This window comes from Amblyraja radiata, chromosome 3 (assembly GCF_010909765.2).
Source record: "Amblyraja radiata isolate CabotCenter1 chromosome 3, sAmbRad1.1.pri, whole genome shotgun sequence".
NCBI lineage: Eukaryota > Metazoa > Chordata > Chondrichthyes > Rajiformes > Rajidae > Amblyraja > Amblyraja radiata.
In genome coordinates this window covers 39,987,095-40,012,069 of record NC_045958.1, presented here as the reverse complement: position 1 = coordinate 40,012,069, position 24,975 = coordinate 39,987,095, and the positions used below count along the sequence as shown (strand labels likewise).

The 24,975-nt window shown below is 41.1% G+C and overlaps 1 protein-coding gene across 1 annotated transcript in view; it reads right to left on the bottom strand.

The window, feature by feature from the left end:
• Window positions 1-24,975, bottom strand: part of ntrk2 (neurotrophic receptor tyrosine kinase 2) — a 217,695-nt gene that overhangs the window by 152,087 nt on the left and 40,633 nt on the right. The window contains exons 6-10 of the mRNA XM_033017664.1: window positions 18,894-19,030; window positions 17,173-17,308; window positions 15,377-15,679; window positions 5,126-5,158; window positions 2,592-2,689 (exon numbers count right to left, since the gene is read on the bottom strand). Of these exons, the coding sequence (XP_032873555.1) occupies window positions 2,592-2,689; window positions 5,126-5,158; window positions 15,377-15,679; window positions 17,173-17,308; window positions 18,894-19,030 (707 nt within the window). The remainder of the gene's footprint in view (window positions 1-2,591; window positions 2,690-5,125; window positions 5,159-15,376; window positions 15,680-17,172; window positions 17,309-18,893; window positions 19,031-24,975) is intronic.

Sequence of the window (24,975 nt, the reverse complement as noted above, 5' to 3'; positions counted from 1 at the left end):
GAATCATTGTGTGGCTGGACAATAACATCAGTTTCACTTGCACCGAGGACAGAATCACAACACAACTTTGGGGTCTGGAGCAATAGGAGCAACCAGAATATGTTGACAGTGTAGATGATTCAGTTAAGATAATATTGTATAATGCACTTTACTTGCAATACCTAAGTAATGTTACAAGGATGTAAGGGTTTTATGACTGGCAGAATTGATTTATGTATAATGAAGTATAATGTCTTGGCTGTTTATAGGGTAATGAAGATTTGTGCTTAGATGTTCATTACATGTTGACAGTAATATTATCTGAAGTTTATTAGTCCATTAAGTTACTGATTCTAGTAAATGCATAATGTTTGACCATCAGGATCTGTAGCAAACATTTACATATTTTAAATCAAATTAGTAGCGCCTAATATTTGTGGAGCATATCCACATACAAAGTGGACACAGGCAGTCAGTTTTATCCCTCAAACTCAGTGAAAACTAGATGGGTGGATAGTTGGAATGACTTAATGACAATTAGAAGGTCATGAACTGGAAAGAGAAGGGACACCGTGGGAGAAAAAAGGAGAAATTAAAAGATGGAGAGGGTTTGGAAAGTGCCAGAGAACCAAAGCCGGAGAAATTTATTCCATCTGTAATTTAATAAACCAGTAATTAAGTTAATCACCCATCGAGCACATTTAAAAAAAAAGATTAAAAAAATAAATATTTCATAAAGTTCCTGATGGTCATACATTATCACCAGATTGGTGGCGATGCCATCCTCAAGAAGTACTAACATATACAAATCCTTTTATTTTGCAGAAATAATTAAACTGGGATAATATAAATAATTATCAGTCATTGTTTATCCATGGTATTCCAAGCATTAACCTTTCCATCGGGTCTATTTTTAAAAATCCCTCTAATCATATTCCATGTTATAAACATTTTAAGGACCTGCAGCTACTGTACATAATGAGTTAATCTTTGTGGCAAAAGAAATAGCAATGAACTACAAATCTTTACAATATATGGCAAATATTAAATGGAAGCAAATTTCAAATAGAGGTTGCATATCTTCATTATGTTCAGAGCTATCTGTTCAACTAAATTCAACTTTTAGACTGCGGACATAGTTCATTTTGGATTGGATTGGAGTCATAGAGCACAAAAACATACCCTTTGACCCACCTCATCTATGCCGACCAAGATGCCCCATCTTAGCTCGTCCCATTTGCCCGCATTTGGCACATATCCTTCTAAACCTTTCTTATCTATATATGTGTCCAAATGTCTTTTAAATGTTGGTATTGCACCTGCCTCAACTATTTCCTCTGACAGCTCTTTATATATATCCACCACCCTCTGTGTGAAAAGGTTCATCCCTCAGTTTCCTGTTATAACTTCCCAATCTCACTTTAAACCTAAGGCCTTCCGTTCTTGATTGCCCTACTCTGGGTACTGATCTCATACATTATTGCCAATTTTTATGTTGAGACTTGCAAATATGCAAGAGCAAATATGGAGAGTTATCGCCTCACAGGCAAACTTCACATTTGCTCCTGCTGATTGTATGCATAGAACACACAAACTTCTTACTTCCTATTAACCTTAAGACTCTACATTAAAGACACTATGCAGATACAAATTGTTGTTACTGTACCTAAAGCGGCAAAAATTGCAAATGTGTGTTTATTATTAGATCCCAATAGAAAATTGTTTGGTTCATTATTGCCAAGAAACCACAAAGATGTAATAGTACCCAATAAAACCGTTTCAATTACTTAACACAGAATACTTCCTGTGGGAATATCAACAAGATATTTCCAGGGCACTGAGGAAATTGAAATTAAATAACATAAGCATTTCCAATTTTAAATAAGTACACACCAAAATGTAACATTCTGTGTAACATCAAATTTAAATAACCTCATTAAATGCTCTTAAATCCTGAAGGTAATCATCAGCTGAATGATAGGTTCTGGGACAATGGCTGGGATGTGATGTTGATCCTGTGTCATCACCAATGGTGAATGACTATGGCATGTGCCAACCTGGTGAACGTTTTTCTTTGGTAGCACAACGATCCATAAGATGACTGAGGTGATTTACCAAAACCATCCCCAAAGTTCGACCTCCATTAGCACCAGCCTATAACATGATTGCTTCTATGGATTATCTGTGGCTATTATGAAATATTTAATATCCACTTAATTTTACCTTCAAATTCTAGTCGCACTTGTGAGAGATAACATACGTAAGCTGACAATGCTATACAACATTGAGAGCTGCATTCAGCTAATCAGATATATCGAGGCCTTGCCTATCCTCCCATACGGATGCAAAATATCACTGCTCACTGCTCTCCTGGCAACCAACACCAGTAACAAGAAAAGATTGTCTGGTTGTTATCACAGTATTGTTTGTCATGGCTTGCTTTGTACAAATTGGCTGTTCTGATGAGACACAAGAGACCACATTTCAAAAGTATTTGTTTAGTGTAAGATTCCTTAAGTTAGCAGAACGTTACAAAATATTATTTTATTCTATCTTGAGGTATCTTTGATTGTCCAGTCTGTCATTAACTAATCTCTTCTTTTGATACTTACAGTCATACTATCTTCCGTTGTCTTTTCCGTTACATTAGGTGGGCCCATCGCAGTTGAATTATCTGAGTTCTCACCAAACATTTCCTGGTCATATGGATCTGTAAGTAAGAGATGAAATATTTTATGTCTTCCTCCACAGTGACTGAAAGAGAGAGCTTATAGTTTACATGTGAAACCATTACAAACCTGCAACAACCTCTGGAATATGGATCAATATCCAACATCAATCTGCTCTGATGGTACATTAACAATACCTTCATAAATTCAATATTCTCTTACTCCAATTTACTCTAATAGATCCTTTCCATCACTTTTATGAAGCTTTCTCTCTCCAAAATACGAGGGAGACCAGTGTCAGATGCTTCCCCCATCAGACTTTCATCCACGGCCTGGCTTTTAATAACAATGCAGGATGTATTTTAAATGTTTAGGTGCATAACATTTCACAAAATATTACTATAGTAAACCCTTGTATTGACGGGCCATGGAGAGTGGGGAAGGTGTCTGTTATTGCCGATTGTCTGCTATTACCAAGTAGGGATTACCGAGTAATGGAGTATCACAGCACAAGTAGTAAAATCAAAGAACTGCTGAAGCTCGTTAATACACAAAAGGACACAAAGTGCTGGAGTAACTCAGCAGGTCAGGCAGCATCTCAGGTGAATATGGACATTTTGGGCCGAGATCCTTCTTCAGACTCTCATTCTGGAACTATGCCTGGAATCCAGGTGAGTTGACTGCCCCAGCCTGCGGGCTACCGGAGGAAAGGTGAGGATCAGCTGAGTCATGGGTCGTAGACCATGGGTGGCCAGAGTGCAGGTAACGGTCGGCAGTGGCGGCGGCATGGAAGTGGCCGAGGAAGCTGCGTGGGTCGTCAGTGGCAGGGGCAGGGGCAGGCCCGGCCTGGAAGCAGCCGGGGAGGCAGTGCTGGCAGGGGGTGGTGTCGGCAGCCGTCCGCTATAACCATAATCCATTTGTAAAGAGGTCTGTAATATCAAGCGTTTACTGTATTTACTAAATTAACTGGATGTTTGGCGTTATAGAAAATTGTTTACAATGCATGGCACAGGAACAAGCCGTTTGGCACTATGGGTCCCCACAGGATTATGCACTCCATGAGCCTCCCTTCCATCTTACTTCTCCTCAACTGATCAACAATTCCTTCTGCTCCACTCCCCCTCATGAACTTTTCTAATATCCCATTAAATGCATTAAGATAGATTCAAAATTAATCCTGATAAGATTTCATTCCTGTAATTGTATTCCGTGCTGTCAACAACATGGTACTAAGATAAATAGAACTGGAAGTTTACAGACAATCGCACAGCAAAATTGTCCATCATTTCAGTATCAGATTGGACATGGTGCATCAGTGTGGCTTAACTACTTAAGAACAGTGTCAAAAATATTTCAATTACAAGAGTAGATTAATTATAATTTGCAAACATTATGTAATTTTTTTCTTTATCTATAGTATCCAAGTTCATACAACCTAATACAATTGAATTATCTATATTAAGAAAGCACTGGGATTTAATTACATCCTGATCACAACAGCCCCAAAACAGCATTATTTATTTCAATTTCTTCTCATCTATCACAGAGCGCGTAATGACCATCACTTCCAACAGTGTGGTAGTGTCTGGACAAGTTCATTATCTTCCAAAATAGTATGAGATGCCACCAAAAAAAGTATTAGAGCTGATGGCATTTCTACAGGGTTAAAACTCATCCTTGATAGCTTGAATTATATATAAATATATTGGCTTCATGTTTTGGATTGATTCTGAGATTGACTTCAATAGATGAATTTCAGAAATCGAATACATAACAATAATGTATATATCATGTAAGTAACCTGTATGCAATGCTTCCTGTAATAATGGTGTCACGCTCACTGAAGTTACAGACTTTCAGACCAGCCAAGGAATTGTGAACAATTCGAGACAAAAGTATGATGGTTATTTTGGATATCTCACCCGGCCCAAATAATATACCAAATAATTCTTAATTACACTTAATGGAACATTTTATTCAAAAATATTATAACTGTTTCTTGTTAAGATGATAGTTCTTAGTGGTCATCAAACAATAGGAACTACTGCACAGAAATAGAATTAAAATTGACACAAGGTGCTGGAGTAACTCAGCGGGTGAGGCATCATCTCCGCAGAACATGGATAGGTTCTTCAGATTTTATTACTAAATAACCCATCACTGAAAAACCTAACCTATTCATGTTATAGGATAGAATAGTTCCCTCTGCAATAATGCACCATCAGCACCAGAATTGGACCATAGCTGGACACAAATAAAACTACTTTACTTCAATCTTTAAAGGACAAAAAAAAGCTATTTCTAAATAATCATCCTATGATCATTTTGGACGAAGTTAACAATTTATGTTCATAATCGTGTTACACTCCATTTCTGTGACATTGAGCCTTCTCAACATTTTGTCAAGCAGAATGATAACATAAATGTTTTTTCTCAGTTTATATCTTACAATAAATAGGAGGACATCCTTTGCTTACCATAAAATCCAGGGTCTGTGATAGGTTCATTGCCTAAATTTAAAACAAAATCTTTATCAGTTAGATATTTTCTACATACACTTAATTTGTTAACTTAATTTTGTTAACTCTTGTTAAATTTTATCTTAAAAAATGTTTATGCAGAAGATATAAAAAAATCAAAGTTCTCTGCCTTGTGCTTAGAGATTTGGTGTCAAATTCAACTTTGGCTCCTAACAAATACCCTGGAAATGAGCACGTGGGCCTGCACCTGTGATAGACACTGGAATTACATTGGAATTAGGCAAGAAAGATGTAACATAATTCGCCCTAAGGTTTCAGATCCAAACATAATTTCTGAAAATCTGGCAATTTGATGCCTTAGAAATGGAAGGGTAGGATGAGACCAAGCACAGATCATGATGACAACAGTAAGTTATTTTGGAAACTCCTTCGTGGATGATTTGAACTCTTTCTGTCACTGGCTGCAGGTCAACATGGATGTCATTCCTATTTCCTTCTGCTCTTTTCCAGATGCATTGTACAGAATAGGGATTGATTGACTGGTGCCTGTATTTAGCCCGGGCTGTGCATGGTCAAGGAGGTGAGAAAAGTGGACAACATTGACTTGCATTGCTGCCTCTGAGTCACCACAGAGTCGTTCTGTGGCAAAGCACCGACTACTCCAGCACTAGTTGTGCATGGGAATTTTATTCCTAATGTGTCTTATTACCAAAGTTTTAATGTTGATCTATTGTCAAGACAAACAGAAACTTTAATGAAAGTTGAAAATTTTGGTCAGAACCTCCATAATCTTTTTTCTAATTTCTTGCAACAACATTGGGACATTGTCAGTAATATCATGAAACCCACACAAATTGCACTCCAGGAACATGTTTATGAACTATTGTTTAGCAACTGTCACCATTTCCTCTATTGCACCTGCATTCTACTTTTACCACCATTTGTAGAAATGCTGGAAAATATTTACTACCCCCGTTATTTCAAAATCAATTTGGCTGATTTGGATAGTCCCTGGAGCCTGCATGAGTTGATTGGTATGCCTGTAGCAAGGCCACTTTGCAGAGACTATTTCAGTACATAATTGCTGGATACGGTCTGTACTAACCATACTATTTATTGGCTGCAAGCCTCAACAGGAGACCCAATATTGTGAGTCTGGCTCCATTCAAAGCTGGTCTGTACAATGTAAAGTCAGACTGCACCTCTTAAAAGGAGATTATAACTGGAGCGGATGTTGGTCTGAGTTCTACAACAGATGCTGATCTGGGAAAGATTGGGATTAGGCAGTGTAGAGCGACATCATGGTTTTCCAATGCTGTACTGCAGAGTTTAGAAGAGAAAGTGCATTGTAGACCTTTATCTGCAGAGGCCATCAAGCCTTCCTGAAATACAATGCATGAATCAAGCTTTAAATACCTGATGTTTTGGGTCAGGAATCTTTCTCCAGACTGATTGCAGTATAGGGAAAGAAAGCTGGAAGAGAGGTGGGGGAGGGACAAAGCTTAGCAAGTGATAGGTGGATGTAGGTGAGGGGAGGGGGTTTGTGTTGGCAGATGGTTAGTCAAAGACCAGAGATGAAAGACAAAAAGTGTGAGATAAGAATACTAGGATAGAAGATGCATGAAATGTGAAGCCAGAGAAAGGAATATAGGTGAGAAGGGGGAGATGGGGAGCGGGGGGGGGGGGGGGGGGGGGGGGGGGGTGGGTGTGCTTCCTGGTGGGTTACAGGGAAGGAAGGGGGAAGATGGGGGCAAGGAAAGGGGGGAGAGGAGGGTGTTTCTAGTTAATTTACCAAAAATTGGAAAATTCATTGTTCAAACTATTGGGTTATAAGCTACCCAAGCGGAATATGAGGTGCTGTTCCTTCAGTTTACCGCACTATAGCAATAGATAAGACAATGTCATATTCTATGTCGCTCATATTCTATGTCGCTCTTCTAGGGAGATGCTAACTGCATTTTGTTGTCTCTGTACTGTACACTGCACAATGACAATTAAAGTTGAATCTGAATCTGAATGTCAACCTTTCTGTCTAGGCCTCCATCATGAAGGATGTATTATTCAGCATAGCTGCTGTACCCATTGATGTGATGTGGCCAGTGGCAGGGCTAAAACTAATAAAGATGACAATATTCTCCTACCTATTCCTCCTCCTTAGCAGAGGACACACTATTGACCTGATATTATGAATATTGTTTGAAATATTTATTTTCTGTTGCCTTTGTTTATCAACAATCGGGTGCAGGACTGTTTTGAATGGGAAATTAGGGAACTGTTTACCAGTGTCACATTGGGAAATGTCATGCAAAGAAAGCCTGGCTTTAAGGGCTTAAAGTGAACTCCTCCTTCCCCTCCCCACTTATTCCTCGTCATTTTCTTCCTCCTACCTGCTGTTTGGCATATTGCTGTTGGGAAGTAGTGTATGCTCGCAGTGCTGAGTTTGTATAACATGCACCAGTCTTGGCAGCCACTCTGAGGAGTGCAGGACATCTGCAGAATAATCCAGGCATGCTGATGACCTGTACTATTCCATATTGGGGCGCAGCATAGCTTTTGTGTATTTGTGCTGGCCACCTGTGTCCAGAGTGTGCATCAGAATCATTGTCATCAGGGTGGCTCCACATGTAATGCTACTGCTTCACAGCCCCAGGCCCAAACTTAATCCTAATCTCAGTTATTATTCCGTGTGGAGTTTCCAGTGTGATCCTCGGGAAGACATGCGTTCTCCCAGGTGCTTCAGTTTCCTTCCCCATCCCATAGATGATTTGACCACTGTAAACTACTCCTCGTGTATGTAAGTGGCAAAACAATTGAAGGGGAGTTGATGGATGTGCAAGAGAGAGAAAGTTACCATACTGTAGAGAAATAAGCGGGTGGATAAGACTGATGGGATTGCTTCATTAAGAGCCAGCATGAATCCAACGGATTGAAAGTTGCAAAACAGAGAGCCCTTGTTGTCCAGCAGCCACCTTTGAGTAGTTTCAGTGGCACAGCTGAGGTGCACAGGATGATGTCACCAGCAGCACTGCCAGGAGACTGGGTGTAATGAACTGTATATCAGACTAGGCCGAGTTTGAGGAACAGAAATGTCTTTGTGATCCATCACCAGGTTGATGTGTGGTTTGCTTGCAGTCAGTGGCACGGCACCAAGGAAAATCCCACAATTCATGTAACGTCATTCCAACCGCTGGTCTCAGGAAGGGAAAATGAAATGTAATCAGTTGTAATTCTGTTACATGACACTGGCTGAAACGTTTTTGCAAATATGCTCAGCCCAAGCCCAGTGGTACCACAATGCACGATCCATGTCGATTCTCATCGCCATCTGCTTGCTTTATATACTTCGTGACAAACTAAACTGAAAACTAAACTAAAATGCGCTACTAACTGCAACAGAATAGAGCCCAGTATGACTCAATCCACAAATATGTACATCACCAAATCTTGCAACTTTTATGTTTCATCTCTATGCCTACGTAAACCCATATATTTTGTTCAATATTCATTCTTGTCTAGGAATTTATTCCCAATCAGTGGAAATAATTTAGTTGAAGTACAAGGCATGAAGTGACTTTGTGGTGCTTGTAGCAGCATTTGCTTTTTCATAATATGTTTCTCCTAGAAGATTCGATTTAGCCTTATTTGCCCATCAAATAATGAAATCTCTTCTTTGAGGTACCCATACTTTGTTTCAATGAATATATCATATATATCTGAAGAAACTCCATTGTTAACTAATAGACAATACACAATGGACAATAGGAGCAGGAGTAGGCCATTCGGCCCTTCGAGCCAGCACTGCCATTCACTGTGATCATGGCTGATCATCCATTCAGTACCCCATTCCTGCCTTCTCACCATATCTTTAAGAGCTCTAACTCTCTCTTGAAAGCATCCAGAGAATTGGCCTCCACTGTCTTCTTAGGCAGAGAATTCCACAGATTCACAACTCTCTGGTTAAAAACGTTTTCCTCATCTCTGTTCTAAATGTCATACTCCTTATTGTTAAACTGTGGCCCCTGGTTCTGGACTCCCCCAACATCAGGAACATGTTTCCTGCCTCTAGCGAGTCCAATTCGTTAATAATCTTATATGTTTCAATAAGATTCCCTCTCATCCTTCTAAATTCCAGAGTATAGAAGCCCAGAAGCTCCATTCTATCAACATATGATAGGCCTGTCATCACAGTAATTAACCTGGTGAACCTACGCTGCACTCCCTCAATAACAAGAATGTTCTTCCTCAAATTTGGAGACCAAAACTGCACACAAAACCCCAGGTGTGGTCTCACGAGGGTCCTGTACAACTGCAGAAGGACCTCTTTGCTCCTGTACTCAACTCCTCTTGTTATGAAGGCCAACATACAATTTGCTTTCTTCACTGCCTGCTGTACCTGCATGCTTACTTTCAGTGAGTAATGAACAAGGACCCCCAGATTTCTTTGTACTTCCCCTTTTCCCAACTTGACACCATTCAGATAATAATCTGCCTTCCTGTTTTCACCCTAAAGTGGATAACATCACATATCTATATATTACTAAAACACTCATCTTGTTTGTTTGTTTGTGTGTGTGTGTGCGTGCGTGTTCTGGTAACTCCGCCAAAACGGAACACGATAGCGCTATAATTCTTGAGCCACCTTACTCACCATTGAACTTTAAAAAATCACTTTTCCACTTGCCCTGCCCGTCAGCGGCGTGAGAGATTTGAAATGACCATGCTTGCACAGTGGGCCCAGTATCGCACATGCGGTTTTTAAAATAACTGAAAGTCTCCCCTCGCGTGCGCAGAGGGCCAGGTATCCACGAGTGTGGGATTTGAAATTATCGCGGCGCTGAGGCTGGGGCTAGGTCTGGGGGCGTCGAAGCTTCTGCTTCGGGCCTGCAAGGAGGGAGAGGAGGGGACCCGGAGCAAGGACTAGGCTGCAGCTTCGGCCTCTCCCTTCCCATCCCCCAGCTCCAGGCCATTAGGCCCGTCCCCCCCCCCCCCCGACAGCCTCCGCCTCAAGTACAACTTCATCACCGAAATGGAGAAAACGGGGCAGGCGGTGGTTTACATTGAGATCCTGGGGAGGTGAGGTGGGAGAGGAGAGTAGTGAGTGGGGGATAAAGGGAGAGAGGGCAGTGGGGGAGGTGAGGAGGGAGACTGGGGGGTGTGAGATAGGTGGGTGAGGAGAGGGGAAAGAAGGGGAGGGTGAAGAGGAGGGGAGGGAGTGTTGGGGATGAGGGAGAATGGAGGAGGATAGGGGTAGGAAGAGGGATGGTGAGATAATAGAGGAGAGGAAGAGAGAGGAGAGGAAGGAGAGGGTAAGCAGAGGATGCAGAGGAGGGTTGGTGAAGGGTGGAGAGAGGGAAGATAATGAATGAGGAGAATAGGGGACTGAAGAGGGAGAGTGAGATGCGTTCACATTGAGCTTATATTTTCCGTTATTGCCATTTTAAACGTTAAAAATGTTGCAGTCGTGCTCCCACTTGCCGGCCGCGCCTGCGCAGTTGGGTGACTGTTGCCGTAACTCACGTCACAACAGGGATCTCTGGCATCACAACGGGAACACGTCGGCCGAGTCTGCGTAGTTGAGGGCTATGGGTGAGTGGTGGAATATTGTGTTGGGGGAACGGGCTCAATGGGTCCACACTTGGTCTAGTCCACATTAAACTGCATCTGCCATGCATCCGCCCACTCATCCAACCTGTCCAAGTCACCCTGCATCCTCATAGCATCCCACTCACAGTTCACACTGCCACCCAGCTTTGTGTCATCTGCAAATTTGCTGATGTTACTTTGAATCCCTTCATCTAAATCATCGATGTATATTGTAAATAGTTGCGGTCCCAGCACCGAGCCTGGCGGTACCCCACTAGTCACTGCCTGCCATTCTGAAAGGTACCCGTTAATCCCTACTCTTTGTTTCCTGTCTGCCAACCAACTTTCTATCCATGTCAGTACCCCCAATACCATGTGCTCTAATTTTGCCCACCAATCTCCCTTGTAGGACCTTATCAAATGCTTTCTGAAAGTCCAGGTACACTACATCCACAGGCTCCCCCTTGTCCAATTTCCTAGTTACATCCTCGAAAAATTCCAGAAGATTAGTCAAGCATGATTTCCCCTTTGTAAATCCATGCTGACTCGGACCGATCCTGTGACTGCTTTCCAAATGTGCCGCTATTTCATCTTTTATAATTGACACCAGCGATGTCAGGCTAACTGGTCTATAATTCCCTGTTTTCTCTCTCCCACCTTTCTTAAAAAGTGGAATAACATTAGCTACCCTCCAATCCACAGGAACTAATCTATAGAACATTGGAAAATAATCACCAATGTGTCCACGATTTCTAGAGCCGCTTCCTTAAGTACGCTGGGATGTAGACCATCAGGCCCTGGGGATTTATCAGCCTTCAGTCCCATCAGTCTGCCCAACACCATTTCCTGTCTAATGTGAATTTCCTTCAGTTCCTTCGTCACCCTAGATCCTCTGGCCACTAGTACATCAGGAAGATTGTTTGTGTCTTCCCTAGTGAAGATGGATCCAAAGTACCTGTTCAACTTGTCTGCCATTTCCTTGTTATCCCACTGTACAATACCTTTCACTGATCCAAACTTTTTACCTTTGACTTTAAATGGAGTGTCATCTTTCAATATTTCATTCAGTTGTTCAGTGTTATTAAAATCAATAAGAGTGAAGGAGACCACATTGCTTCTCTGCTGCATTTAGTGCTTCAAACTGACATGAATTTTGATTAACCACATGCAGAGTTAATTCTAATACACCTTGGTATAGTAAAATACCAGTTTTTTGCTTTTTGATCTCTTTGTCTGCCTGCTCTTCACTGCTTCTATCTTCTCTACACTAACTACTGTTTTGGACCAGAGAATGGTACAATTTTCTATCCTACCTCTTACTATTTCCATCTAGAATCCACCTTAGCACAAGCCACAGGATTACCTTACTGACAAATGTGGAATATTTTCTTGCAAATTATGTTTCTTACTCCATCACTACTGAAAATCTTAAACCTGAGGATGTTAAATTGCCTGATCTATCACATCCTACGCCAGAAATCTACTTGAGCTACTATTATTTTTGATGCACTATTATTAATGCTTTGCTGAAATCCATAAAAGTATTGGATATCACACGAAGATGGTCATAAATCAATAGTCTTACACTATTGACAATAATGACGATTATTTTCTTAAAACAACAATTACAAACATATCTAAAAAAATTGGGATTTTGTGAACAATTATAAATCAATCTAATGTCTGGATCTGCATCAAAATTCCAAGTAGTGTTCCCAGTAATGTTCAAACAGTTCAAAATTGAGACCATACCCCAAACATGGCATAAGCTAAATTCCCATAACTACTTAATCCTCTATCTGTGATCTGAACTACATTATGTGTTGCAGAGTTTCATGGCATATTCTTCTTGGATATGAAAGAAATATTGCTTCTATGAAATAGTAATCCATTATTTTTAATTATTAAGTCATTACTCAAACCAGGAAAAATAATTATGACTCACAAATGAGATCAAAACAAGGAAGTTTACGTACAGCAGGGAAATGGTTCATCGGTTTCAGAGTATCACAATCAACTCTATTTGCAACTGCCTCATCATGGCATCATCATGGTGATATAACACTGACTATAACACTAATAAGGGACTTTGAAACCAAGGAATGAAAATATTGTGCAGCAAAGTCACCAAGAAACTTGCTTTAAAATTCCAGCATGCCACAATGGGTATTTAGATGGATTTTTCTGTGGCATTCCAACCTCAATTTCAATTACAGGACCAATGTTGCAAATTTCAGTCGTGTTCAAACCAAAGCTAAGCAAGGGACTTCCATTGCAGAAGTCCAAATCCTCTGCTGCTGTATTAAGATCATAAGGACATAAATGATTGGAGTCGAATTTGGCCATTCGGCCCATCAAGTCGACATTCAATCATGTCTGATCTCTCTCTCCCTCCTAACCCCATTCTCCTGTCTTCTCCCCATAACCTCTGACACCTGTATTAATCAAGAATCTATCTATCTGTGCCTTAAAAATATCAACTGATGGCCTCCACCGCCTTCTGTGGCAAGTTCCACAGATTCACCATCCTCCGACTAAAGAAATTTCTCCTCGTCCCCTTCCTAAAAGAAGGTCCTTCAATTCTGAGGCTATGACCTCTAGTCCTAGACTCTTCCACTAGTGTAAACACCCACTCTATCCAAGCCTTTCACTATTCTGTATGTTTCAATGAGGTGCCCCCTCAATCTTCTAGACTCCAGCGAGTACAGTCCCAGGAGACACAAGGAGTGGAGACACTTTTAAGAAGCCAGACAACTTTTAATAAAGCTTAGCGGGTATTTCACATTACTGGTCGGTTTATCTTTTTTTTCTCAATGAGCTTTACCTTCAACTACCCTCGATTACCTTTGATTACTTACGAATAACATGCCGACCTACTACGACCTACCTCGACTAAACCTACGAGTAAAATAATATCAATTTTTTCCATGGAAACCTTTTTTTAAAGGCGGGAATTTTCAGTGACCTAGCTGAGGCCACGAGTACGCGGAGACTACTCTCGAGCATGAAGGAGAGTTACAAAGACCTCCTAGGACCTTGTGTCGATCATGCTGCGAGTATTAGTCGAGGGCAAATTCTTCTAAACTCGCCAATTAGGTCGCCGCAGTGGGACAGCCCCTTTAGTCTATTTTTTAAAATTATTTTTATTAGAAGCAATTGTACAAGAATAAAACATTTGGCATGTAAAATTATACAATTATTGTACAGCTTCAATTTTGACCTTTTAATCTGAAAATGAGGGAAAAGAGAGAGAACGAACAAGAGAGGGAAAAAGTGAAAAGTGAAAAGATATGACCCCTAGACTACCAAAGTAGTGTGGCCAAAGAGTGAATAAAGATATGAGAGGAAAAGGAAAAAAGAAAAAAAAAGAAAAAAAGAAAAAAAGTGGAGATATTCCTGCCCCACGCCCCCCGCCCCCCGCCCACCTCACCCAACCCATAGTTGGATTAAATCCAAATTTATATTGCGCCATACTGTCCTTGTAAGAATTTGGTAAAGGGTGTCCATGTCTTGAAAAATTGATCTGGTTTTTCTGTCAAGACAAGCCTAATATTTTCCAAATGTAGTGTCTCTGACATGTTTGTAATCCACATCTTTACAGTAGGGACTGATGTGTGTTTCCAAAATGTAAGTATTAGTTTTTTCGCCGTTATCAGGCCATAAGTCTATTTAGTCTAATTTCTCCCACAATGTTCCAAAAGGGGAATGACATAATTCTATTTGCAAATGACATGGGAATGATATCAAATATGCAAGTGTAAATTGCTCCAAGGAGTGACCAGTTGAATTTCCTATGTGAACACCTATAAATACTCAGGTAAAGTTAATATTTAGTCCAAAACATTTTCTTTCCGGTGGGACAGATGTAATATTGCTGCATGCTGTCTTCTAGTTTGTCTTTTGTCTAGTAATTAGAGAATGTGCGCAGCAGGAAATTGTCTCGAGCAAACGTCAATCCAAGAAACAGCCTAACATGCAACAGTTCTATGTAGTCTAAAAATATAGTAAGTTTTAATTTTTGCATAAATATAGTATTCACATCTGTGAATGCAAGAGAAATAGGCTATCACCACAATAATAATTTAATCATCATTTGTACCATGACATTTTCTGTGTAATCACCTGCTTGTTTAAAATACTGCACTTACAAAAGCATGGAACATATTTAATTCATTGGGCAAGTTCTAAATGCTAGCTATGCTCACATACATTGGTGACTACGTTTAATACCATCCTACAACTAAATGACAAGGGTATTCTATGACCCAAATTTTATTCCTTTGCCTTCATATATACAATACACCAGTTTAAACAAGTTAGGCTGACCCTATTAATTAATTAATCTTTATATCTGCCTTCACATTTCCTGAGTCTGTCAAACACATCATTTTTTGTGTGTTACATAAAATTGATCAACTATTGGCTTGGTTATAACTCAATGGTAAAATAATGATTTAAGAGGCGCATCTTATTCTGATCTAGGCTTCTCCTTTCCACCTCTGCTACTGATTTTGTATTGTATTAATTGGTTATTTGAAGCTATAATATCTAGTTAGCATCACGTAACACAACTGTATTTTTAATATATAATACCGGTACACAAATAAACGGTCAGATGTTTTTTTATACAACAGCAACAATGACAAAGAATAGTAAAATACCCACCTGAACCAGGAGGATGGTGCATGAAGTGGGCATATACTGTGCCCTTGTCTTGACCCCAGTCATTGTTCACACACAGAGTGTAGTTCCCATTGTTCAGATGGGTCGGATTATCAAGCTGCAGGCAACCATGCTGCTCACTGATATTCTCCTCATGAATCTGGGTCAGTATAAAATCAGTTTCATTCAGAGGATAATTGTTGTGGTACCATTGAATTCTGGGTGGAGGATTACCAGTTACACTGAAAGGAATGCACCAGCGATGATCTGGGATGGCCTCACCCAATAATGTTATCTTGGGAGGAACTAGAAGTAAAAAAATAATATAAATAGTTAAACTCAGTGGTACATAAGTTGTTGTGTAGGTTATAATATCACAGCGCAGTTATCAGATATGTGAGAATTAAAAACAACTCTACAAAGCTCTATCACTCCATTTCACCACTGTTGGCAACATCTTTATTTTGCAGCATGGAAATTTCTCACTAAATGTTTGCATCACTTAACTTCACTCGATCTCAACTCTGACAATTAGGCCAGGCCATTTAACTTCTCCCTTCATGACTCAATATACTTTATCTACCTTAGCTGTGAATTGTTTGACAATGTTATTCTTTAAACCAAATACATGATCTAAACAAATGTATTAATGGGTGCAATGTCAGAATGTCTCAAAGAATGACAAAGCTGGCAAGAATGGCTTGTACTCAATGTGCTACCAGAATATTCAGGCTTGAACAAGGTTAAATCCCTCATCCCATGATCTTTGCCTTTTGTATATCACCAGATCATCATCTCCTTGAACCAGCAAAGAATATCATGTGATCAACCAGTTTACTTTATAACAACACGTTCTATGAAGTTTTCCGTCTTATTCGGAGTAATTCTGTACCATTTGAGAAGGTATTTACTATGTCAATTATTTAACAGACATCATTTTTTTCCTTTGCATCACAAATGAGCTATAACGCGAGGTTAGATAAAATTGAGCGTCAGAGGCTGAAGGAGGAGCTGATAGAACCCGATATGTAAAACTATGAGACATAGATAGGGTAGACAGACAGAACTTGTTTCCCAAGGTGAAAATTTCAAAAACTAGACACTTCAGTTTAGTTTTTTTTTAGTAATACATCAAGGAAACAGTCCCTTTGCCTACTGAATCCTTGTTGACCATTCATCACCCACTCACACAGATTCTATGTTATCACATTTTCACATCCATTCCCTACACATTAAGGGCAATTTTACAAATGCCAATTAACCTACAACCTCTTTGGAAAGTGGAAAGAAACCGGAGCATCTGGTTGAAACCCACACAGACAGCACCCTCGGTCAGGATCGAACCCAGGTCTCTGCCGCTGTGAGGTAAGGGCTCAACCAGCTGCGCCACTGTGCCATCCTTTAAGGTAAACCAGGGGGTGGTGATGGAAGCAGATACGATAGTAGTGTTCAAGAGGGTTTTAGAAATGTAGGGAATGGAGGGATATGGATCACATGCAGGCAAATTAGATTAGTTTATCATGTTTGACACAGACATCGTGGGCCGATGGGCTACGCGTTTTTATGTTCTAAATGTGTTGTATTCCAATATTTGTTAAACACAATAAAAATATCACCAAAGAGAGATAACAAATGATTACAATCCGCTTGAAACTTAAACCCAGACTTTTAAGTTGCAAAGCATAAAATATTGAATTTATTTTATCTTAATTTATCAACAGCATTTGATTTTGTCTGAGTTCACTTTATGTATAAAAAGTTAAATAAAGTACAAGACAATAGAAGTACCATTTACTTACAAAAAACAGTCAGATTGACAGCAACTATTGATTCTCCCACTACATTCTCAGCTGTGCATATAAGTTGCTGCCCGTTGTCAGAACTAGAAATGTTGTTCAGTTTTAATATTACTGGCGGTCTGGAAGCTTCTGTAGACTGAAGAGAAATTACAAGATGTAACTCTCCAAATTACAACGTTAGGTTTCTATAATTAATCTTTCCACCTGGTGATCAAGGTACTCTTTACTAACAGCTTCCATTGAAGAAGGGAATAGCACAACATCAAGAACGTGCAATATTTTACTGGTTTTAGAGAATTGAACTTAGTAGCACTCCATGGGAGCTGCACCCCAGCAGGTGGCTCCACCTATAGGATGGATGTGGGATACCCATATGTGAGTGGAAAATCACAAAGGAAATTCAATGCTGTTAGCATATTGACCCAGCATTTCCTTGATGTGACTTGCTGCGCAAGCTCACCACTCTCCTGCCCTCCAAACCCAAGTTTCCATAGAGAACCTCTGCAAGGAAAGCATGACCTGATTTGGTGGACAAATTCAGAGGCTGACATCGAGTGCTGCTGGAGGGTCATCAACTCGGTGAAAGACGCTCTTTGGTCTGCCCGAGCGTTGTTCACCACCCAGCAGAGCAAGATTTCTGTCAGGGAATGTTGCCGACTGGCCCGCTGCAAACTGCAGGAGAACGTGCTGAGGGACGCACTGGAGCTCGGTGCAGCCAACGCCAAGGCTCGGTGGGGGAGGACCACAGTCTAGGGTCCTTCCGCTGCTGGACATTGGGGGCACGGTATGGTGGAGACGCCCTTCAAAATAAGGGAAGGTATCCTATGCCAGGGGGCCACATGAGTGGCATGGGTGGGGGACAGATTTTTGAAATTTGGAAAATGTAGACTGTATTGAACAATTTGTATAGCCTCCGAAAATGTTGGATGAATTTTTCGCACGGTTCACGTATTGTATATATTTATTGCTTGAATAAAGTCTATTTTGAAATAAAAATTAAAAAAAAAGATTTGGTCAGAGATGTGGTGGAGACACCCCTCAAAATAAGGGAAGGGATCCCATCCCAGTGGGCCACATGAGTGGCAAGGGTGGGGGATACATTTGTGAAATTTGAGCAATGTATGTAGACTGTATTGAATAATTTGTATAGCCTCCGAAAATGTCGGATGAATTTTTTGCACGGTTCATGTATTGTATATATTTATTACCTGAATAAAGTCTATTTTGAAATATATTTTTTTAAATTTGGTCAGAGAGGCTGTGCACAGGTTAAGAATTATTTTAAATGCACAATTTCATTTAAAGTGACTTCAATTTTTTTTTAATTACATAAAAAGACAAACCAATAAAACCCAAATCATCACAATTAATTGTGGTTTACCCTGCTCCCCTCCATTGTAATGGAATAGCTGAACCTGTGCCTGTCTAACTTAGTGAGGGTTCAGCAAGTGGATTTCCCAGCATAACAACAGGGGAGCTGTGGAAGTGTGTGCACCACTAGTAGACTCCAGTGCAGGACTGGCACTTTGTAAGAACAACGATAACCATTGACGGTGGAATTTCAACACCTCACATCCATACACAAAAACACAGTAGTCCCAATCTAGAAACATAATTCTGCAGGCAAACCTTTGCAATAGATGTGCAGAAATTTGGGGGCAAATTTTAAAATGTTGATTGTTGTTACTAATACTTAAATGATGAGAGTATCTTGGTTATACCTGGAAATTTGAGTAGAGTTTAAGTTTTTCCCAGTCCACTGTTGGATTTGGATGTCCTGTGGCACTGCATTTAATAGCAACGTCTCCACCTTTAATTACAGTTAGCTGAGTAACATTTACAGACGATTTAGGCATCTCTGCAAAACAAAAATGGGAGAAAGGTCAGGGGAATTACAATTAGGATAATCATGTCTACATGATAACATTGATTTAGGACCCTAGAACGGAGCACAGAAGGTGACTATTCTAACTGCCCCTTAGAAAGAGCAGCCTAATTAGTTTCACTCCCCTGAAATTCCTTTCAGTTTGAATATTTATCCTGTTTCTTCCTGCATTCTTTCCATTAAGTGAAGATGAAACATGTGCAGGTCCACCTCAGATTTTCTGGCAACTGGTGTTCGGGCACCTCTTTAAATCCGGACAAAATTACTAGAGCGCACTTGACACCACCCACCCCCAATCTCCCCCCCCCCCCCCCCCCCCCACCCCCCATCTCCACAGATTTTAGTTTTGAATAAAACAATTTGTTCTTACAAAAAACAAAATATTTGCCACTGGAATTCTGAAATAAAAAACTCAGTAGGTCAGGCAGCATCGCCTGAGAGAGAAACAGTTCACATGTCAGAATGGAATTATTCAAGTCTCCCGATTCCACCAATTCACCAGTTAGTGAATGAGGCAAACACTTTAAATTTGTTCCTTCACCACAGATATCTGATTGTTAACTTAACTATTTTAGCACACAAAGCTGTTTTAGCATTAATACATTGAACCCATGTCATCTTTCATCAGCATTGTAATTGTATTAAAATATCGCCATTCACTGCTTGTGCTGGTGACTTAAAAGGAGATGGCCCCAAAGAACCCGTCTAGACTGCACATTGTATCATCGGTGTTAATGAGCTTATTAGTATAAGATTCATCCTAGCACCTACAGAAGGCATTCAACTGGCTGGCCAAAACTGACAGAAAAGTAACGTCAACCACCAAAGATGCTGATAAAGTTATAAATAAATTTGTGGCATCCCCAATGACTGGATGAACTGAATGTAGTCATTAATGCTCTAGCCATCAATTGTAGCCCTATTACACAATCTATATGCAAATAGCTTACAATTGAGACAAGCAAAGCTTACCCGAACACACAGTTCACAGAAGGAAAGGCGGATGGCTAGTTCCTCAGAAACCATATGCTGCGGATGTAACTTATAACAAGAAATCCAACTGTATTGTGCCACAGAATACATAGAAGAGGTGCTTGCAGGCCATGGAGCAAAATTCAGGGAGATACGAAACCAATGCTCACAAAATTGAGGGAGTGCAGCTTAGTTGCTATTGAGGAAGTGCAGCATAGGTTCACCAGGTTAATTCCCGGGATGGCGGGACTGACATATGATAAAATAATTGGTCAACAGGGCTTGTATTCACTGGAATTTAGAAGGATGAGGGGATCTTATAGAAATATATAAAATTCTTAAGGGATTGAATAGGCTAGATGCAGGAAAAATGGTCCTCAAGTTTGGGGAGTCCAGAACCAGGGGTCACAGTTTAAGAATAAGGGCTAGGCCATTTAGGACTGAGATGATGAAAAACCTTTTCACAGATGGCCTGGGTGGGCCTGAAACAAGGAACTCTACCCACATAAAGACAAACGTGGGTTGGCCCCATGTAAGTTCTTTGAATGGGATAAGTGCAAAACAATTGAAGGAGATTTTCAGTTTCTACCAAACTATGAGACAGCTTTTCTAAATCTGATGCTAGTTCTCAAAATTCTCAATTCCTTCACCACACTGGCCGGTGGCCAATCGGAATCACCTCATGCCCATCAATCCCTCTCTGTCACCAAACTCACTGGTGCAATGAGTTTGAACTTAGGTAGGCTGAGAGATCAAACTCGCACTATTAATTCCTGACGATACATAGATACATAGACAATAGATGCAGTAGGCCATGCAGCCCATCGAGCCAGCAGCGCCATTCAATTTGATCATGACTGATCATCCACATTCAGCACCCCGTTCCTGCCTTCTCCCCATATCCCTTGATTCCGCTAGCCCTAAGAGCTCTATCTAACTATCTTTTGATCCAATCTGACTCTTTTCTGAGGCAAAGAGTTCCACAAATTCACACTCTCAGTGTGAAAAAGTTTTCCTCTTCTCAGTTCTAAATGGCCTACCCCTTATTCTCAATCTAACGAGACGGACTTTATAGAGTTGGCCAGGCTGTGTGTATCTTTTCCTGACCAGCACCAGGCAGATGTTGACAAATATTATTCACTTGTTCATATACTTTATACATACACTTTCTGTCTGTGAATTTAGATTTACTTTTAATGATTTGGTTGTTTATTCCTCCTCAATGATGAATGGCAGACTACAAAAATTAGCATGTCTTACGTTGATGGTCTTTTAAAGATCAGCAGATCTATTTATTTTTCCACTCACACAATAATATTAAATGAAAATGCACTTCTCAAAATTGCACACTCTTGCTATGTGGTTGTTAGATGCAAAGTAACAATCACAAAAATACATTTTGTGTTATTTCAATAGAAGATACATTTCTTCCATAATCTTTAAGATGTTGCCTGAAGAAATGTTGATGCGTTCACATCTGTCATCATTATTATAATTAAATATGGTTAGAGTGAAATTCTACAGCCTTCTTTTAGTCTGGCGCATTCTAATAGTTTTCTTTTGTCAGAGTTATGGCATTTGTGTTTTTTATTTGTCAAGAATGGTATTAGATGACAATACACCTCTCTAAGTGAAGTCTTTAAAACAAAAGTATAATGGCAAACAACCAATGTAGGAATCATATATTCACACTATTATGTTGTCATCTCTGACGCACAGAGATCCAAAATGTAATTACAGCAAATCACCCAGCCACTAAAGATTAAGCAATCAGCCTTATGTACAGTCTCAGTGCCATTCTTTGTTAAATGTTTAGGAGTTGCAGAACAATTATTAATATCAATCATGAACTGAGAGTGGTTGACCCCGAATTAAATATGAGTAGGGGTTAGTCTAATGCATCATACTTCTGGTGTTAAAATAATTTGATGGAATTGGATTCAATTTGTCAACATACAGTGTTCTGTGTCTTCTGAACTAATTCCAGAACTGCAAGTGTTCAGATCTCTGCCCTTTGGTTGTTAAATTCGAAGATCCACCTACTGATGCACATACAGATTGAAACATGTCAGTCATAGGTCCTTGAGCTGCCCCAGTCTTCAAAGAAGTCCATTGATTTATAATGTAGCTGAGCAGGTAATGTTTCAGATATTCAACAAGATAGGCTGTGGAATGTTACCACAGGTAAACTAAAATGCAGATTTGAAGTTACAATCAGATCAGCCTTAATGGTGAGGCAGACTTAAAGGGTGGAGCAGTGACTTGTGCTCCTCATTCATATGTTTGTATGCATGTAAATGTACACTGCAAACAGCAATACATAGAAACATAGAAAATAGGTGCAGGAGTAGGCCATTCGGCCCTTCGAGCCTGCACTGTCATTCAATATGATCATGGCTGATCATCCAACTCAGTATCCCATCCCTGCCTTCTCTCCATACCCCCTGATCCCTTTAGCCACAAGGGCCACATCTAACTCCCTCTTAAATATAGCCAATGAACTGGCCTCAACTGCCTTCTATGGCAGAGAATTCCACAGATTGACCACTCTCTGTGTAAAAAATGATTTTCTCATCTCGGTCCTAAAAGACGTCTCTCTTATCCTTAAACTGTGACCCCTAGTTCTGGACTTCCCCAACATCGGGAATAACCTTTCTAGATCTAGCCTGTCCAACCCCTTAAGAATTTTGTACGTTTCTATTGAGATTCCCCCTCAATCTTCTAAATTCTAACGTGTACAAGCCGAGTCTATCCAGTCTTTCTTCATATGAAAGTCCTGCCATCTCAGGAATCAGTCTGGTGAACCTTCTCTGTACTCCCTCTATGGCAAGAATGTCTTTCCTCAGATTAGGAGACCAAAACTGTATGCAATACTCCAGGTGTGGTCTCACCAAGACCCTGTACAACTGCAGTAGAACCTCCCTGCTCTTATACTCAAATCCTTTTGCTATGAATGCTAACATACCATTCACTTTCTTCACTGCCTGCTGCACCTGCATGCCTACTTTCAATGACTGGTGTACCATGACACCCAGTTCTCGTTGCATCTCCCCTTTTCCTAATCGGCCAACATAAGGATGTTGTGTGCCCTGTGCTCATGATTTTCTGATCTGAACAAATTTATTTGCCAGTGACATACAATCAATACAATACAATCAGTTTTATTCATCACATTGCACATAAAGTGCAAGTGAAATGAATTTGCCAGCAGCGGTACAATGATAAAGAACGCACAAAAACACACTAAAAATTTAACACAAACATCCATCACAGCATTCATCACTGTGGTGGAAGGCACAAAAATTTGGCCAGTCCTCCTCCATTTCCCCCCGTGGTCGGTACCTCAACCCTCCGCAGCCGCCGCTGCGGGATTCCAGATGTACTGACAGGTTAAAGTCCAGGTAAGTCCAGAATCGGCTCTTCCCCACCGGAGACCGCGGCTTCAGGTTGGTGTAGGCCGCAGGCTGGCGGTCGAAGATTTAAAGTCCCCGCCGCGCTGCAGCCAGAAGCACCACAGACTGCAGGGCCGGCAGTTGAAGCTCTCCTCAAGGGGTCCCCGGCGAGGGACCCCGCTCCTGATGGTAAGTCCACGCCGGGCCCGCTGTAGAAGTTGGCCGCGGGCCGGCGGTGGAAGCTTCTTCTTCTCCCGGGTCCTCCACAAGGGAACCCAGGCTGCGGACGCCGAGCCAGCTGGAGCTCTGCAGACCACGGCTTCAGGCTGCCGGCTGCCGTGGGCCAGCGAAATGGAGCGCTCCCCTCCGGCGAGCTCCGACGAGGGCTCGCCCGCTCCGTGCCAAGATTCCGCGCTGTGCCCGTCGCTGAAGTCCCGGGCGCGTCTTCGGGAAAGGCCGCACGATCCTCATTGTTATGCCACGGGGGAGGCGACCGAAACGGTTTCCCCCTCACCACCCCCCACACAAGACACACAACGACACACATAAACCTAGCCTCATGAGGGTGATGCTAAACCAAACTTCTATGAAACATTGTGACTTGTTTTCTACTACGGAAAGCACCTGTCGTTTTAATGCCTCCAGTCATCAGAAGAGAAATCGACACATGCACTTGGAATTTATATGGTCACACCAGCTCAATGACAGCCATAACATACGTGAGTTATTCTGCGGTGTCAGGGCCATCTGTGACGCAAACACCGCAAGGCTCCATTCACTAAGAGCCAAGAATGAGTGAAATCGCCAGAGTGAGAGGCCATCAGTGCTCACTGCAAGGATACTTTGAAGATCTCCTCAGCCTCGTCTCTGCCCTGGATGCCAACCACAGCAACCTATTCAACCCAGGGTTATGGCCACCTGTCTAACAAGAAGTTTAATTTAGAGATACAGCACAGAAACAGGCCCTTCGGCCTAGCGAGTCCTCGCCGACCAGCGATCACGCCGTACGCTAACACTATCCTACACGCCAGAGACAATGAAAAATTTTACCAAAGCCAATTAACTTTCAAACCTGTACATTTTTGAAGAAAATCCACGTGGTCATGGGGAGAACATACAAACTCCGTTCAGACAGCACCCATGGTCACGATCGAACCAAGATCTCTGGTGCTCTAAGGCAGCAACTCTACCGCAGTATCACTGTGCCGCCTCAAGTTGGACAGACCATATCTCAATTAAAAATAAATAAAGCTCAGGAGCAGATGGTATCCCTGCTGAAATTCTAAAACTTGGCGGCAAAGAGCTTCAGACACAAATCCACAATCACATCGTCCACACTTGAGATAATGAAAATGCACCAGGGCACGTCGGAAACACCGTCATTGTGACCAACTTGAAGAAAAGCAACAAATCCCACTGCAGTAGCTACGTTAGGATCTCCCTGCTATTGGCCACATGGAAAGTTATCACCAAGGTTTTCTTCAACTCCCTCCCCAAGTGGTCGATCAGCTGTTCCCTGAATCACAGTGTCAATTCAATCAATCTACAGGCACA